General features: G+C 35.7%; 1 protein-coding gene across 3 annotated transcripts in view; it reads right to left on the bottom strand.

Moving 5' to 3' along the window:
- Nucleotides 1-2,776: 2,776 nt before the first annotated feature.
- Nucleotides 2,777-20,427, bottom strand: part of ydjc (YdjC chitooligosaccharide deacetylase homolog) — a 28,376-nt gene continuing 10,725 nt past the window's right edge. For 2 of the 3 annotated variants that reach the window (XM_061896591.1, XM_061896610.1), the window contains exons 4-8: nt 17,505-17,664; nt 15,866-15,965; nt 5,833-6,010; nt 4,533-4,831; nt 2,777-3,039 (exon numbers count right to left, since the gene is read on the bottom strand). In XM_061896591.1, the coding sequence (XP_061752575.1) occupies nt 4,537-4,831; nt 5,833-6,010; nt 15,866-15,965; nt 17,505-17,664 (733 nt within the window). In that variant the 3' untranslated portion in view covers nt 2,777-3,039; nt 4,533-4,536. Of the gene's footprint in view, nt 3,040-4,528; nt 4,832-5,832; nt 6,011-15,865; nt 15,966-17,504; nt 17,665-20,427 lie in introns of all 3 variants that reach the window. The other variant, XM_061896601.1, reaches the window with a different exon arrangement.

Raw genomic sequence — 20,427 nt, 5'->3', positions numbered from 1 at the left:
TAAAATATAAATTAAAGGGCATCAAACACACCATGTTTTTCTTGTTGCACTCAAAAAAACAATTTACAATTTCCCATATTACATATAGTCCGCCATAATCAAGGATTAGATTTAAATAGAATAAAAAGCTTTATTGACATTATATCAAATGCTTCATGATTTATGGTTGCCACTCCTGGCCTGTGCTTTAAGAAAAATACAATTATTATTAAGTACTAAAAACAAAACTATGGATAAATATACATAGTTAAGCCATGTAGCAGGTAAAACACACTTTTTTTAATGATAAAACACAAATTGTAGCAATTTCTTACAAAATATAGTCATTTTACTTGCATTAGTTGACGCTAATTGGGCATTTTCACTCCGCTAATATTTGGCATCAAGCCCAGCAGCTGTGTGCCTATCTACATGTTATGTATATCTACATGTTACGTATGTACATGTTACGTATGTTAACTTATGAGAGTAGTTGTGATAATGTCGTTGTGTTGGCTGAGTGACGTCAGCGAGTGAGTGGGCGAGTAAAGAGAGGTAGCCAGTGCACTGCGCAGTAGAGTGATGAACGGGTCCGGTTGTGTCCTGCACAACTAACAATAAAGCAACCGGAATGTCACAAATCCACGTCCTCGAATTCAGACCGGAAAGCGGAGCTGAGCAGACCCATTGTAAAGTGAAGAGTGTTAACCCCCGACGAAAACATCGACCCTGAAGGGAACATCTGCCCTTGTGCTCCTCCATGACAGTCTGCACCGGAGCCAAACAGCAGGACAGGTGTATGAACTACGTTATTTCCTGTCACTCTTTATAACTCCGTGTGCAGATCTGAATGTTCATTATTGAAATGTTGACCTAAGTTTGAAGCAAAGGTGCTAATAATAATTGAAGTTATTGGAAAAACTCCATGTGGTACATACAGCAATAAATCAATAAAAAAATTAAAACACATTCATGTTCATTATTGTATGATTTATTTATAGGATGCATGACTTTAGGGCCACCATGTAAATGATATATATATTTTTTCCACAGTTGTAATGTTCCACGCAAAAGAACACGTACTAATAACGAAATACATGTGTTTGATTTTAAAATATTACGTTCATACCTAGTTAAAAAATAAAGATGCTTTTATGATTATGATGATTATTTCTCTCTGGCACTCATCGAGGGTGGACGCTCTCCTTTCCTCTCCCTTATCTCTCCTGCTTGCTTCTTTGTTTTGTCTTGTCTTAACTTTCTTGTTGCCTCTTTTTGCACTGCTCTCCAAATCGAAAACATTGGAACTATTTAACTGGCCTGAACAAAATTGACAAGATCTTGGGTTTGGGGGAACCTGCTGTCGTGACGAAGCGGTTGTTGCTGGACACACGACGGACTCTTGGGAGAAGAAGGAGGGCGACCCTTTTTCTGTCGAGGACGTGAAGATATCCACCTATTCGGAATTATGACAACAGGACATCTGCTGATTGGAGTAAGCGTTGCTCTGGTTTGTCGACAAATTGGAAGTTGCTGGCAGTCTTCAAAGTACCCCAAAGCTGCCACAAATGATTGGAGGATGCGGGAAGAACTGTGGATTACATCGGACTGTCTACCCCGCAGTTTTGAGGACCAGTCATAGATAATTAAGAGTGAAAAGCAAATTTTATTTTCACCCGCATAAAAATCATTCTAACTTGGATTGTTTCCCTGGCTTCGAGACTCTCCCGAAGGACACTGCAGCGAAGACACAACAAACTCCCCTCTTGTCTCCCATGGACACACACCTGTTGTTGACTTTGGACTAGCACCTGCAATACACCAAGGCTGCGGAACATAGACACAATACGGACTTACACACACACACACACACACACACACACACATACATACACAAAAATATACGCCACACATATAATAATAATAATAATAATAATGGATTAGATTTATATCGCGCTTTTCTAATGTTATATACTCAAAGCGCTCACAGAGAAGTGAGAACCCATCATTCATTCACACCTGGTGGTGGTAAGCTACATCAGTAGCCACAGCTGCCCTGGGGTAGACTGACGGAAGCGTGGCTGCCAATTTGCGCCTACGGCCCCTCCGACCACCACCAATCATTCATTCATCATTCATTCACCAGTGTGAGCGGCACCGGGGGCAAGGGTGAAGTGTCCTGCCCAAGGACACAACAACGGCAGCGATTTGGATGTCAATAGGTGGGAAGCGAACCTGCAACCCTCAGGTTTCTGGCACAGCCCCTCTACCCACTACGCCATGCCGCCCCCATACACACCCCATCCCCCCAAACCCGACAACCTTGACGCAAATCCCATAGGGGTGATGAATGGATGGTCAGCGCCTGAGCACTGCGGCCTACCGCCATGACCTTGAACTACCTTCCCTCTGTTGCTAGATATCTCGAGATGTATGTTGTAATATATATATGTGCTTTGCTATGGAGGTTTTTTCCCACTCCAGACTGGGCCCCCTTAGGAGCCCAGTCTGGATTATATATTTTTTTACTCATCCTTCCCCAGCGTTTTACCTTTTTCCCATCTTTTACGGGGCGCCTTATGGCGACCCATCAGGGTTCTTGTTCTGTAACCTTGTACACTGTTTGTTTGTCTAATCTTGAACAGGTTTGTGCTGAAAACAAAGTTTTGTTGTACTTGTGCAATGAGAATAAAGAACTATCCTATCCTAAAAAAAAAAAATAACATGAAAAACTACATCAGGCATATTGACTTGATGGCTGATTTAGGAGTTATTACGTCTAAAAAGAAGAACTGAATTCATGGAGGGCCGACATGTTTATTAATCCTATTCCTCCCACAATGGGGAAATGATGCAGCTTTTACTGTACATACAGTAAGAAGTCAGAGTCATTTAGATCTTCATTTTGGTCATTTGAAGCATTTCTCTCCAAATATGAACGCAGCATGGGACAGTCCTGATCTTCTGCTTCCCGGAAGCAAATGTTACTCGATGATGATTTTAGCACAAAAGGTGTGCACGCCTACGGCTGCACGCTCTTTGGTTCTATGCAGACGTTTGCTGAAATGAAAAGAGTTGATTTTGTTCCTGATGAAAGAGGTGAGAGAGGCCAAGAAGAAACTTCCTGGCCTTAATTCTAGGAAGTATGTATGGAGAAAACCACCTGCCCAATATGCATGTTACAGCAAATGAGAATCATGAGGTCCAAGGAACTGCCCAAGGATATCCTTATTACTGTAGGTGTGTAAGATGATATAATTACTACGGTGTGTATAAAGGATGATATAAATATCACTGTGCGTAAGATGATATAAAAATTACTGTGTGTAAGATCATATAAAAATTACTGTAAGTGTGTCCGAAAAATGATATAAATATTACTGTAAGTGTGTATGAAAGATTATATAAATATTATTGTAAGTGTGTAAGAAGATATAAATATTACTGTGTGTATGAAAGATGATATAAATATCACTCTAAGTGTGTAAGATGATATCCTTATTACTGTAAGTGTGTATGAAAGATTATATAAATATTACAGTAAGTGTGTAAGATGATATCCTACTGTAAGTGTGTATGAAAGATTATATAAATATTACTGTAAGTGTGTAAGATGATATCCTTATTACTGTAAGTGTGTATGAAAGATGATATAAATATTACAGTAAGTGTGTAAGATGATATAATTACTACTGTGTGTATGAAAGATTATATAAATATTACTGTGTGTAAGATGAAATAAATATTTCTGTAAGTTTGTGATATAAATATTACTGTAAGTGTGTATGAGAGATGATACAAATATTACTATATTTAAGATTATATGAATATTACTGTAAGTGTGTATGAAAGATGATATTATTATTACTGCAAGCGTGTAAGATAATATAAATACTACTGTCTGTATGAAAGATGATATAAATATTACTGTAAGTGTGTATGAAAGAGGCCCTGCGATGAGGTGGCGACTTTTCCAGGGTGAACCCTGCCTTCCGCCCGATTGTAGCTCAGATAGGCGCCAGCGCCCCCCGTGACCCCGAAAGGGAATAAGCGGTAGAAAATGGATGGATGGATGGATGGATGGTGTATGAAAGATTATATAAATATTACTGTAAGTGTGTAAGAAGATATAAATATTACTGTGTGTATGAAATATGATATAAATATTACTCTAAGTGTGTAAGATGATATCATTATTACTGTAAGTGTGTATGAAAGATTATATAAATATTACTGTAAGTGTGTAAGATGATATCATTATTACTGTAAGTGTGTATGAAAGATTATATAAATATTACTCTAAGTGTATAAGATGATATCATTATTACTGTAAGTGTGTAAGATGATATAATTATTACTGTGTGTATGAAAGATGATATAAATATTCCTGTAAGTTTGTAAGGTGATATACTGTAAATATTACTGTAAGTGTGTATGAAAGATGATATTATTATTACTGCAAGCGTGTAAGATAATATAAATACTACTGTCTGTATGAAAGATGATATAAATATGACTGTGTGTATGAAAGATGATATAAATATTAGACTTACGGTATCAAAGATCCTTAAAAGTGCAGATGTGCACACGCTGGTGCAGGAAGAAGGCCATCAGAGAAGGATCCAGGAGGACGTTGAGTTCGTGCCGCCGCTCCTCCGACTGGGAGAAGTCATCGGGTCCTTGGCCACAGCCGCCCTCTTGGGGCTGACTGGGGTATCCCGGGTGCACCATCAGTTCGGCCGTGACCACCTGCCGGGCACAGGTGGAGGTCACATGACCCAGCGCCCGCTGCAGGTTGCACACGGACATGTGCTGTCCCATTGTGCTCAGGCCCAGGTAGACTTCGGGCCACCTGTGGACGTCCAACAGATTGTCAGACAGAAGCCATCATTTTCATCATCTCATTCATCAAAACCTCATTAATAATTATCTCATTCATCACAACCTCATTAATAATTATCTCATTCATCATAGCCTCATTAATAATTCTCATTAATCATCATACCCTCTTTAATAATTATCAATCATCAAAACACCATCAACAATCATCATCTCATTCATCATGACATCATTAATTATTTCATTCACCACAACCTCAATAATCATCATCATATATACACATATACACACACACATATATATATATATATATATATACATACACACACATATACTTTATATATATACACACACACACATATATATATATATATATATATATATATATATATATACATACATATACACACACACACACACACACACACACACACACACACACACACACACACACACAGGGCATAGCTCGGTTGGTAGAGTGGCCGTGTCAGCAACTTGAGGGTTGCAGGTTCGATTCCCGCTTGTGCCATCCTAGTTACTGCTGTTGTGTCCTTGGGCAAGACACTTTACCCACCAGCTCCCAGTGCCACCCACACTGGTTTAAATGTAACTTAGACATTGGGTGTCACTATGTAAAGCGCTTTGAGTCACTTGAGAAAAGCGCTATATAAATATAATTCACTTCACATATACTTTTTATATATACACATATATACACACACATATATATATATAAATATATACACATATACATATATACATACACACACACACACATATATATATATACATATATACACATATACACATATATATATATATATATACATATATATACACTATATATATATATATATATATATATATATATATATATATATATATATATATATATATATATATATACACATATATGACTAATCTGAATCATCAATATATAACGTTGATTATTATTTGGGCCATAATGGTCCAGCCCTAAGGAGCTCAGGGTCCCTTGAAAGAATAGCCTCCCACCTGATGCCAAAGCGCTTGAAGACGGGGATGGAGTCCAGGGCGTCCTTCTCCACCTGGGCGTAGAAGCTGTGAAGGTGTGCTGGCAGCCAGGTGCAGCTCTGTAGAGCAGGCTCCACTGGAACGCGGGTGTAGACGATCCTGTACTCGGCCAGGACCTGGGCAAACACCTCACGCACCTCTGCACACACATACCTCCATGAATAAGGCTGTCATCAAAGACTAAGGAGCTGCTGGTAGATCTGAGGAGAAGGAAGGCACCAGTGACCCCTGTTTCCGTCCGTGGTGTCCATGCGGACATTGTTACAGACCATTACTACCGAGGAGTCTACACTGATAATGAACAAGACTGGTCTAAGAAGACGGAGACAAAACTGGACTGGTCTAAGACGACATATACAAAACTGAAGTAGTCTAAGAAGACGGATACAAAACTGGATTGGTCTAAAACCACAAATACAAAACTGGACTGGTCTAAGAACATGAAGACAAAACTGGGCTGGTTTAAGAAAACGGATACAAAACAGGACCGGTCTAAGAAGACGGATACAAAACTGGACCGGTCTAAAAAGACGGAGACATAACTTGACTGGTCAAGGAACAGGGAGACAAAACTGGACTGGTCTAAGAACAGGGACACAAAACTTGCCTGGTCTAAGAAGACAGAGACAAAACTGGACTAGTTTAAGAAGACGGAGACAAAACTAGACTGGTCTAAGAAGACATACAAAACTACACTGGTCTAAGAACATGAAGACAAAATTTTTGACAAGAACAAGAAACTGGCTCACCTGCACTTGCTTTCTGTGCACTTAAGATGTGACTTTAAGGTTTTACTACTTACGTATAAAATACTACATGGTCTAGCTCCAGCCTATCTTACAGATTGTATTGTACCATATGTCCCGGCAAGAAATCTGCGTTCAAAAGGACTCCAGCTTATTAGTTATTCCCAGAGCCCAAAAAAAGTCTGCTATAGAGTGTTTTCGGTTCGAGCTCCAGTACTCTGGAATGCCCTCCCGGTAAAAGTTCGAGATGCCACCTCAGTAGAAACACTTAAGTCTCACCTTAAAACTCATTTGTATACTCTAGCCTTTAAATAGACTCCCTTTTTGGACCAGTTGATCTGCCGTTTCTTTTCTTTTTCTCCTATGTCCCACTCTCCCTTGTGGAGGGGGTCCAGTCCGATGTCCATGGATGAAGTTCTGGCTGTCCAGAGTCGGGACCCAGGATGGACCACTCGTCTGGAGTCGGGACCCAGGATGGACCGCTCGCCTGTGTATCGGCTGGGGACATCTCTGCGCTGCTGATCCGCCTCCGCTTGGGATGGTTTTCTCCTGGCTCCGCTGTGGACGGGACTCTCGCTGCTGTGTTGGATCCGCTTTGGACTGGAATCTCGCGGCTGTGTTGGATCCACTATGGACTGAACTTTTCACAGTATCATGTTAGACACGCTCGACATCCATTGCTTTCAGTCCCCTGGGGCGGTGGGGGGGGGGGGGGGGGGGGGGGGAGTTTGCCCACATATGTGGTCCTCTCCAAGGTTCTCATAGTCCTCATTGTCACCGACGTCCCACTGGGTCATCATTGTCACCGACGTCCTACTGGGTGTGAGTTTTCCTTGCCCTTATGTGGGCCTACCGAGGATGTCGTAGTGGTTTGTGTTGTGGTTTGTGCAGCCCTTTGATACACTAGTGATTTAGGGCTATATAAATGAACATTGATTGATTGATTGATGATTGATAGGCTGGTCTAAGAAGACGGATACATACCTGGACTGGTCTAAGAAGACGGAGACAAAACTTGACTGGTCTAAGAACATGGATACAAAACTAGGCTGGTCTAAGAACACGGCTACAAAACTGGACTGGTCTAAGAAGACGCAGACAAAACTTGACTGGTCTAAGAAGACGGATACAAACTGGACTGATCTAAGAACTCTTTAAAGTCTACAACCCTTCACTAAAATATGGATTGGAACCAATTCTTCATATTTACATTGTTTCTTATGGAGAAATGTGCTTTCCTATACAAACTTTTCCATTGACAAACCTTGTTCAAAAGTTCGTAAACTGTATTATTTATATTTACATTGTTTCTTATGGAGAAATGTGCTTCTCTATACAAACTTTTCCATTGACAAACCCTGTTCAAAAACTTTGTACACTGTATTATTTATATTCACAAGGTTTCTTATGGAGAAATGTGCTTCCCTATACAAACTTTTCCATGAACAAACCCTGTTCAAGAAGTTTGTAAACTGTATTGTTTTTGTTTAGATGATTTCTGATGGAGAAATGTGCTCCTCCATACAAACTTTTCCATTGACAAAGACTGTTCAAGAAGTTTGCAAACTGTATTATTTATGTTTACATTGTTTCTTATGGAGAAATGTGCTTCCCTATACAAACTTTTCCATTGACAAACCCTGTTCAAGAAGTTTGTAAACTGTATCATTTATATTTATATTGTTTCTCATGGAGAAATGTGCTTCCCTATACAAACTTTTCCATTGACAAACCCTGTTCAAAAAGTTTGTACACTGTATTATTTATATTCACATGGTTTCTTATGGAGAAATGTGCTTCCCTATAAAAACTTTTCCATGAACAAACCCTGTTCAAGAAGTTTGTAAAGTGTATTATTTTTGTTTACATGATTTCTGATGGAGAAATGTGTTCCTCCATACAAACTTTTCCATTGACAAAGACTGTTCAAGAAGTTTGCGAACTGTATTATTTATGTTTACATTGTTTCTTACGGAGAAATGTGCTTCCCTATACAAACTTTTCCATTGACAAACCCTGTTCAAGAAGTTTGTAAACTGTATCATTTATATTTATATTGTTTCTCATGGAGAAATGTGCTTCCCTATACAAACTTTTCCATTGACAAACCCTGTTCAAAAAGTTTGTACACTGTATTATTTATATTCACATGGTTTCTTATGGAGAAATGTGCTTCCCTACACAAACTTTTCCATTGACAAACCCTGTTCAAAAAGTTTGTACACTATTATTTATATTCACTTGGTTTCTTATGGAGAAATGTGCTTCCCTATACAAACTTTTCCATGAACAAACCCTGTTCAAGAAGTTTGTAAACTGTATTATTTTTGTTTACATGATTTCTGATGGAGAAAGGTGCTCCTCCATACAAACTTTTCCATTGACAAAGACTGTTCAAGAAGTTTGCAAACTGTATTATTTATGTTTACATTGTTTCTTATGGAGAAATGTGCTTCCCTATACAAACTTTTCCATTGACAAACCCTGTTCAAGAAGTTTGTAAACTGTATCATTTATATTTATATTGTTTCTCATGGAGAAATGTGCTTCCCTATACAAACTTTTCCATTGACAAACCCTGTTCAAAAAGTTTGTACACTGTATTATTTATATTCACATGGTTTCTTATGGAGAAATGTGCTTCCCTATAAAAACTTTTCCATGAACAAACCCTGTTCAAGAAGTTTGTAAAGTGTATTATTTTTGTTTACATGATTTCTGATGGAGAAATGTGCTCCTCCATACAAACTTTTCCATTGACAAAGACTGTTCAAGAAGTTTGCGAACTGTATTATTTATGTTTACATTGTTTCTTACGGAGAAATGTGCTTCCCTATACAAACTTTTCCATTGACAAACCCTGTTCAAGAAGTTTGTAAACTGTATCATTTATATTTATATTGTTTCTCATGGAGAAATGTGCTTCCCTATACAAACTTTTCCATTGACAAACCCTGTTCAAAAAGTTTGTACACTGTATTATTTATATTCACATGGTTTCTTATGGAGAAATGTGCTTCCCTATACAAACTTTTCCATTGACAAACCCTGTTCAAAAAGTTTGTACACTATTATTTATATTCACTTGGTTTCTTATTGAGAAATGTGCTTCCCTATACAAACTTTTCCATGAACAAACCCTGTTCAAGAAGTTTGTAAACTGTATTATTTTTGTTTACATGATTTCAGATGGAGAAAGGTGCTCCTCCATACAAACTTTTCCATAGACAAAGACTGTTCAAGAAGTTTGCGAACTGTATTATTTATGTTTACATTGTTTCTTACGGAGAAATGTGCTTCCCTATACAAACTTTTCCATTGACAAACCCTGTTCAAGAAGTTTGTAAACTGTAATATTCATATTCATATTGTTACTTATGAAGAAATGTGCTTCCCTATACAAACTTTTCCATTGAGAAACCCTGTTCAAGATGATTGTAAACTGCATAATTTATGTTTACATTGTTTCATATGGAGAAATGTGCTTCCCTATACAAACTTTTCCACAGACAAACCCTGTTCAAGACGTTTGTAAACTGTATTATTTATATTTACATTGTTTCTTATGGAGAAATGTGCTTTCCTGTACAAACTTTTCCATTGACAAACCCTGTTCAAGAAGTTTGTAAATTGTATTATTTATGTTTACATTGTTTCTTATGGAGAAATGTGCTTTCCTGTACAAACTTTTCCATTGACAAACCCTGTTCAAGAAGTTTGCGAACTGTATTATTTATGTTTACATTGTTTCTTACGGAGAAATGTGCTTCCCTATACAAACTTTTCCATTGACAAACCCTGTTCAAGAAGTTTGTAAACTGTATCATTTATATTTATATTGTTTCTCATGGAGAAATGTGCTTCCCTATACAAACTTTTCCATTGACAAACCTTGTTCAAAAGTTCGTAAACTGTATTATTTATATTTACATTGTTTCTTATGGAGAAATGTGCTTCTCTATACAAACTTTTCCATTGACAAACCCTGTTCAAAAACTTTGTACACTGTATTATTTATATTCACAAGGTTTCTTATGGAGAAATGTGCTTCCCTATAAAAACTTTTCCATGAACAAACCCTGTTCAAGAAGTTTGTAAAGTGTATTATTTTTGTTTACATGATTTCTGATGGAGAAATGTGCTCCTCCATACAAACTTTTCCATTGACAAAGACTGTTCAAGAAGTTTGCGAACTGTATTATTTATGTTTACATTGTTTCTTACGGAGAAATGTGCTTCCCTATACAAACTTTTCCATTGACAAACCCTGTTCAAGAAGTTTGCAAACTGTATTATTTATGTTTACATTGTTTCTTACGGAGAAATGTGCTTCTCTATACAAACTTTTCCATTGACAAACCCTGTTCAAGAAGTTTGTAAACTGTATCATTTATATTTATATTGTTTCTCATGGAGAAATGTGCTTCCCTATACAAACTTTTCCATTGACAAACCCTGTTCAAAAAGTTTGTACACTGTATTATTTATATTCACATGGTTTCTTATGGAGAAATGTGCTTCCCTATACAAACTTTTCCATTGACAAACCCTGTTCAAAAAGTTTGTACACTATTATTTATATTCACTTGGTTTCTTATTGAGAAATGTGCTTCCCTATACAAACTTTTCCATGAACAAACCCTGTTCAAGAAGTTTGTAAACTGTATTATTTTTGTTTACATGATTTCTGATGGAGAAAGGTGCTCCTCCATACAAACTTTTCCATTGACAAAGACTGTTCAAGAAGTTTGCGAACTGTATTATTTATGTTTACATTGTTTCTTACGGAGAAATGTGCTTCCCTATACAAACTTTTCCATTGACAAACCCTGTTCAAGAAGTTTGTAAACTGTAATATTCATATTCATATTGTTACTTATGAAGAAATGTGCTTCCCTATACAAACTTTTCCATTGAGAAACCCTGTTCAAGATGATTGTAAATTGTATTATTTATGTTTACATTGTTTCTTATGGAGAAATGTGCTTTCCTGTACAAACTTTTCCATTGACAAACCCTGTTCAAGAAGTTTGTAAACTGTAATATTCATATTCATATTGTTACTTATGAAGAAATGTGCTTCCCTATACAAACTTTTCCATTGACAAACCCTGTTCAAGAAGTTTGCGAACTGTATTATTTATGTTTACATTGTTTCTTACGGAGAAATGTGCTTCCCTATACAAACTTTTCCATTGACAAACCCTGTTCAAGAAGTTTGTAAACTGTAATATTCATATTCATATTGTTACTTATGAAGAAATGTGCTTCCCTATACAAACTTTTCCATTGACAAACCCTGTTCAAGAAGTTTGTAAATTGTATTATTTATGTTTACATTGTTTCTTATGGAGAAATGTGCTTTCCTGTACAAACTTTTCCATTGACAAACCCTGTTCAAGAAGTTTGCGAACTGTATTATTTATGTTTACATTGTTTCTTACGGAGAAATGTGCTTCCCTATACAAACTTTTCCATTGACAAACCCTGTTCAAGAAGTTTGTAAACTGTATCATTTATATTTATATTGTTTCTCATGGAGAAATGTGCTTCCCTATACAAACTTTTCCATTGACAAACCTTGTTCAAAAGTTCGTAAACTGTATTATTTATATTTACATTGTTTCTTATGGAGAAATGTGCTTCTCTATACAAACTTTTCCATTGACAAACCCTGTTCAAAAACTTTGTACACTGTATTATTTATATTCACAAGGTTTCTTATGGAGAAATGTGCTTCCCTATAAAAACTTTTCCATGAACAAACCCTGTTCAAGAAGTTTGTAAAGTGTATTATTTTTGTTTACATGATTTCTGATGGAGAAATGTGCTCCTCCATACAAACTTTTCCATTGACAAAGACTGTTCAAGAAGTTTGCGAACTGTATTATTTATGTTTACATTGTTTCTTACGGAGAAATGTGCTTCCCTATACAAACTTTTCCATTGACAAACCCTGTTCAAGAAGTTTGCAAACTGTATTATTTATGTTTACATTGTTTCTTACGGAGAAATGTGCTTCTCTATACAAACTTTTCCATTGACAAACCCTGTTCAAGAAGTTTGTAAACTGTATCATTTATATTTATATTGTTTCTCATGGAGAAATGTGCTTCCCTATACAAACTTTTCCATTGACAAACCCTGTTCAAAAAGTTTGTACACTGTATTATTTATATTCACATGGTTTCTTATGGAGAAATGTGCTTCCCTATACAAACTTTTCCATTGACAAACCCTGTTCAAAAAGTTTGTACACTATTATTTATATTCACTTGGTTTCTTATTGAGAAATGTGCTTCCCTATACAAACTTTTCCATGAACAAACCCTGTTCAAGAAGTTTGTAAACTGTATTATTTTTGTTTACATGATTTCTGATGGAGAAAGGTGCTCCTCCATACAAACTTTTCCATTGACAAAGACTGTTCAAGAAGTTTGCGAACTGTATTATTTATGTTTACATTGTTTCTTACGGAGAAATGTGCTTCCCTATACAAACTTTTCCATTGACAAACCCTGTTCAAGAAGTTTGTAAACTGTAATATTCATATTCATATTGTTACTTATGAAGAAATGTGCTTCCCTATACAAACTTTTCCATTGAGAAACCCTGTTCAAGATGATTGTAAATTGTATTATTTATGTTTACATTGTTTCTTATGGAGAAATGTGCTTTCCTGTACAAACTTTTCCATTGACAAACCCTGTTCAAGAAGTTTGTAAACTGTAATATTCATATTCATATTGTTACTTATGAAGAAATGTGCTTCCCTATACAAACTTTTCCATTGACAAACCCTGTTCAAGAAGTTTGCGAACTGTATTATTTATGTTTACATTGTTTCTTACGGAGAAATGTGCTTCCCTATACAAACTTTTCCATTGACAAACCCTGTTCAAGAAGTTTGTAAACTGTAATATTCATATTCATATTGTTACTTATGAAGAAATGTGCTTCCCTATACAAACTTTTCCATTGACAAACCCTGTTCAAGAAGTTTGTAAATTGTATTATTTATGTTTACATTGTTTCTTATGGAGAAATGTGCTTTCCTGTACAAACTTTTCCATTGACAAACCCTGTTCAAGAAGTTTGCGAACTGTATTATTTATGTTTACATTGTTTCTTACGGAGAAATGTGCTTCCCTATACAAACTTTTCCATTGACAAACCCTGTTCAAGAAGTTTGTAAACTGTATCATTTATATTTATATTGTTTCTCATGGAGAAATGTGCTTCCCTATACAAACTTTTCCATTGACAAACCTTGTTCAAAAGTTCGTAAACTGTATTATTTATATTTACATTGTTTCTTATGGAGAAATGTGCTTCTCTATACAAACTTTTCCATTGACAAACCCTGTTCAAAAACTTTGTACACTGTATTATTTATATTCACAAGGTTTCTTATGGAGAAATGTGCTTCCCTATAAAAACTTTTCCATGAACAAACCCTGTTCAAGAAGTTTGTAAAGTGTATTATTTTTGTTTACATGATTTCTGATGGAGAAATGTGCTCCTCCATACAAACTTTTCCATTGACAAAGACTGTTCAAGAAGTTTGCGAACTGTATTATTTATGTTTACATTGTTTCTTACGGAGAAATGTGCTTCCCTATACAAACTTTTCCATTGACAAACCCTGTTCAAGAAGTTTGCAAACTGTATTATTTATGTTTACATTGTTTCTTACGGAGAAATGTGCTTCTCTATACAAACTTTTCCATTGACAAACCCTGTTCAAGAAGTTTGTAAACTGTATCATTTATATTTATATTGTTTCTCATGGAGAAATGTGCTTCCCTATACAAACTTTTCCATTGACAAACCCTGTTCAAAAAGTTTGTACACTGTATTATTTATATTCACATGGTTTCTTATGGAGAAATGTGCTTCCCTATACAAACTTTTCCATTGACAAACCCTGTTCAAAAAGTTTGTACACTATTATTTATATTCACTTGGTTTCTTATTGAGAAATGTGCTTCCCTATACAAACTTTTCCATGAACAAACCCTGTTCAAGAAGTTTGTAAACTGTATTATTTTTGTTTACATGATTTCTGATGGAGAAAGGTGCTCCTCCATACAAACTTTTCCATTGACAAAGACTGTTCAAGAAGTTTGCGAACTGTATTATTTATGTTTACATTGTTTCTTACGGAGAAATGTGCTTCCCTATACAAACTTTTCCATTGACAAACCCTGTTCAAGAAGTTTGTAAACTGTAATATTCATATTCATATTGTTACTTATGAAGAAATGTGCTTCCCTATACAAACTTTTCCATTGAGAAACCCTGTTCAAGATGATTGTAAACTGCATAATTTATGTTTACATTGTTTCATATGGAGAAATGTGCTTCCCTATACAAAATTTTCCACAGACAAACCCTGTTCAAGACGTTTGTAAACTGTATTATTTATATTTACATTGTTTCTTATGGAGAAATGTGCTTTCCTGTACAAACTTTTCCATTGACAAACCCTGTTCAAGAAGTTTGTAAATTGTATTATTTATGTTTACATTGTTTCTTATGGAGAAATGTGCTTTCCTGTACAAACTTTTCCATTGACAAACCCTGTTCAAGAAGTTTGCAAACTGTATTATTTATGTTTACATTGTTTCTTACGGAGAAATGTGCTTCTCTATACAAACGTTTCCATTGACAAACCCTGTTCAAGATGTTTGTAAACTGTACTATTTACATTTACAGTACATTGTTTCTTATGGAGAAATGTGCTTCCATATACTAACTTTTCCATGGACAAACCCCGTTCAAGAGGTTCGTAAACTGTATCATTTATATTTACATTGTTTCTTCCATCCTGTTTCTTATGGAGGAATGTACTTCCCTATACAAACTTTTCCAATAACAAACACTGTTAAATAAATATTTACGTGTCACTTTGTTCAAATACTTGTGTGCTGACCACGGCTCTTACAGCCCTGAGTACATGAGACTGTACGTATGTGTGAGCGTGTGTGTGTGTGTGTGTACAAATATGTGTACAGTACATACAGAATGTGTGTATGTGTGTACAGTACATATGTGTATACATTTGTGTGTACAGTACATAAGTGTGTACAGTACATGCCCTTTGAGACACTAGTGATTTAGGGCTATATAAGTAAACATTGATTGATTGATGTATGAACAGTAAATGTGTGTACAAGAGTGTACAGTAAGTGTGTGTCGAGTACATGTGTGTAGAGTAAATGTGTGTTTGTACATGTGTGTAATACCTGGCAGTACATGTACATGCTGATGTCCATCCATGTGATGAGGCAGGTGACCTGTCAGTTCTTTGAACAGCCTCACCTGCGCTCGCAACTCCTGCTTTACCTGCGCGCACGCACATGCATGTGCACACGCACACACACACACACGCACACACACACACACACACACACACACACACACACACACACACACACGTGTGTCACATGTGCAGAGAGAGACTTAGCCTACATTTGATGACCTTGAAGAGTCATTGCCAGGAACATTAGTTCACTATATGGTTATAATATAATAATTGATATAATAATTAATATAAATATCAATATGATGGGAACTATGAACATACATATCAATATGATAACATGATGGTAAACAAACAAATATGAATATGATGGTAAATATGATTATAATGATGAATATGATGGAAAATATAAATATGAAGATGATGGTAAATATAAACATGAATAGGAATATGATGGTAAATAATAATATGATGATAAATATATAAATGATGATGAAATTGATATGATACATATCATTATGAATATGAATATGATGGTTAATACAAATACGATGATAAATATGAGAATGATAAACGTAAATATGATGGAAAATATAAATATGAATGTGGTGATAAATATGAACATGAGGGTGAATTAAAATATGTTGGCAGATGATAAATATAAATATGATGATAGATAACTATGACACAAATTATTATGATGATAGGTATGGTGATAAATATGAATATTATGATAAATATTAAAATGATGATGAATATAAATATGATAAATATGAAAATTATGATATATCTATAAATATGGCGATAAATATAAATATGATAGGAAATACGAATATGATGATAAATATAATAAAAGGAATATGATGATAAATATGATACAAATTAATATGATGATGAATATGAACATTATGATAAATATGAAAATTAGGATAAATATGGTGAAAAATATGATTATGATAACTATGAATATTATTATATAAATGGTGAAAATTGGATGATAAATATGTATATTCTGATACAAATTAATAAGATGATACTTATGATGAAAAATACGGTGAGAAATATGAATTTGATGATACATATGATCAATATGAATTATGTGATACACATTATTGCTATGAATGTGATGATAAATATAATAAAATTAATGATAAATATGATACAAATTATTATGATGATGAATATGAATATTATGATAAATATGGTGACACATATGACTATGATAACTATGAATATGATTATAAAAATGGTGAAAATTTGATTATAAATATGAATATGTTGATAAAAATTAATATGATCGGTATGATGAAAAATACAGATTTGATTATACATATGATCAATATGAATTATGTGATAAATATAAATATGATGTATAAGAATATGATAGTAAATATGATGATAAATATAATACATATGATCAATATGATGATAAATATGAAACGTATGAATATGATAGTAAATATGATAAATATGATCAATATGACTATGATGGTAAATGTGATAAATATGATGATCAGTACCATGATAAATATGATGGTAAATATGATAAATATGATGATCAATATGATGATAAATATAATGGTAAATATGATTAATATGAGGGGTTGTGTTGCTGGCAGCACCTGTTCCATGCTGAGCTGCTGTTTCTGCAGGGCCTGGCGGAAGCCCATTTTGCCGTGGAAGAAGCCGCACTGGTTGGTGAGGGTGGAGGTCCTCCTTAGAGTGGCGCACACCGGGATGCCCTCCGTCAGGTTGGCATGGAGACCGACTGGGATGCTGTGTCTGACGAGGACAAGCTGACTTTTATTCTGCTGCCTGCAAACACTGGCCACGTATTTCAAACACCTGTATCCTTTAGTGGTGTATATTCGATCCAGTGAAAGGACTCTAAAACACAGCAACTATGAACAACACTCACCTTATTTATTATTAACCACTTAGGCTGTCTTCAAATTGAAGTGTTTTTGGGGCGACAACTGGTCACAATAATTCAGGAAGTTAAGCGGTAAGTTGAACGATGCGGACACGTTTGTTACTGGATACTTTCTCATATGCCTTGGAGACTCTGTATGTATGAGTAATATGCACCTATAATTGTTATTACTACTTGTTTACACCTTTTATTGATGATCACCTATAAGTGCTGTACAAAAATCTCACCAGATACTGTAAGTTTGCCACATCTTTCACTTTATGCGCCAGTGAAGAATGCCCTACCGACTAGTAAGACCTGATAAGACTGAAAGAGAAGGAGATGATACAATATTATCTGCTGCCTGCTGGTTGTGTGAGCACACTGCAGCTGGTCCTGGATAGTTCCACTCCTCAATGCTTCGATAACACGCAGGATTCTCACAGGAACGAGGCAAAAACTAAGCTGGTACCTACTAATGATTTTGTTCTTAGCTGTGGTGTTGCGCCTAGTAGCCTATATAGCAGAGGTAGGGAATCTATGGCTCTAGAGCCAGATGTGGCTCTTTGGATGACTGCATCTGGCTCTCAGATACATCTTAGCTGACATTGCTTAACACAAGACCTGGGCAAATTAAGGCCCAGGGGCCACATGTGGCCCGTTATGCTTTTCAATCAGGCCCGCCGGACATTCCCAAATAATGTTTTTTAGATCTTCAAGATGGAAATTGTAGCTGTCTTTATGATGTGCAGTGATGTTTTCAAATTACCGTGAGTCTTGAACTATACAAAGTATTTCAATGGATGAAATCTGCTCTTTTGCATGATATAGTTACTATGGTAATATAATTGGTTACTATGCTAATCTAATTAGTTACTATGGTAATCTAAGTCATGGCAGCTCAGACGAGGCACCAAGCAGTGTGGGTGGTGAGCGTTTCCACAGAGTGTTTCCTGAGCGGTCAACCTGAAATGCGGGTGTCAGGGACAGACGCGGAAATACATTTTTATAACAAAGTTCTAAAGTTTTGTGATGTATCAGATATATCAGATTGTAAGTGTTTTTTTACCCTTCACTTTCATATTTTCCTGTGTTTGTTGCATTTTTGTTACGTACTGCTTGATTGTAAAATATGTCGATCGAGAGGGGGTGTGAGATTCATATGTTGTCCATATTCAGTGTTTTATCGTTCATAGTTAATATTGTAAATCCCACATTCTTCATTTTCATGTACATTCTGGGTGTCTTATTCAGTAAAAAAATGTAAAACTCCATTCTGTTTTTAAGACAGTCTCTCATAACTTTTTTAGCATTCAATCAGACATCATTGTGAGTTTTTGTGTTAGTGTTCCTAAAAATCAGATATACCGGCCCCCCCAGAAATTTTTTTTCTCTAAATTTGGCCCTTTGAGTTAAAATAATTGCACAGGCCTGCTTAACACAATTAGTAATTAATAATTCCGCTGGTAATCACAGTGTTCAAAATAACGTTCAACATATAAATCATTCTCATGCATTTTAATCCATACATCCATTTTTCTACTGCACCTGTTCAAGAAGTCGCATCAATGGTTAGAAGTATTTTATTTATTATTGGTTAGCTTCAGAATAAAAATGTTATAAAAAAAAAAAGACTTATTATACTGTAAAAATGTTGGTCTTACTTAAAAATGCATGTAATTAGTTCTATTCAGTGTTCAAAAATATGATATGGCTCTCACGGTTATACACTTTAAAATATTTGGCTTTCATGGCTCTCTCAGCAAAAAAGGTTCCCGACCCCTGCTATATAGCTTAGCATGTTCGGGGTTTGCCCTGGACTGCGGAGATATCTGTGGTGGAGGGGGCGTGGCCACTGTGACATCATTGAGAAATTTGCACAATTTACTATGATGATATGTGTTTCTTTAAAAAGGCTACACAATATGTATACATACATTTAAATCAAATCTGCTATTATTAACTAGTATTAACATATTTTTTGTTATTGTTTGCCATATTTTCAATTGTTGCTGCTTTTTGTACAAGGTACTTGGTGATATTTGTTCAAGTGTTTCCAGATTTGGAATGTAATCTTCTTCTGGCGTTATTATAGGATGTACTATAATAATATATACATTGTATAATGTATTGTAGAATGTACTATAATAATATATACATTGGATTATGTATTATAGAATCCATCCATCCATTTTCTACCGCTTTTTCCCTTTGGGGTGGCGGGGGGCGCTGGTGCCTATCTCAGCTACAATCGGGCGGAAGGCGGTGTACACCCTGGACAAGTCGCTATCTGATCGCAGGGCCAACACAGGGACAGACGCGGAAGGAGATTTTTACAAAAAAGTTCTAAAACTGATATATATCTGATACCATATATCAGATTGTATGTGGTGGTTTTTTACCCTTCACGTTCATATTTCGCTGTGTTTGCTTGATTACAAATAATGACGATCGAGGGGGGGTGGGACGTTCATACGTTGTCAATATTCAGTGTTTTATCATGCATAGCTAATATTGTAAATCCCACATTCTTTATTTTCATTTACATTCTAGGTGTTTCCATCCATCCATTTCTACCGCTTATTCCCTTTGGGGTCGCTAGTGCCTATCTCAGCTACAATCGGGCGAAAGGC

The sequence above is a fragment of the Nerophis ophidion genome, linkage group LG01 (assembly GCF_033978795.1).
Source record: "Nerophis ophidion isolate RoL-2023_Sa linkage group LG01, RoL_Noph_v1.0, whole genome shotgun sequence".
Lineage (NCBI taxonomy): Eukaryota > Metazoa > Chordata > Actinopteri > Syngnathiformes > Syngnathidae > Nerophis > Nerophis ophidion.
The sequence above is the reverse complement of the archived record's forward strand: the minus strand, read 5'-3'. Positions and strand labels throughout refer to the sequence as shown.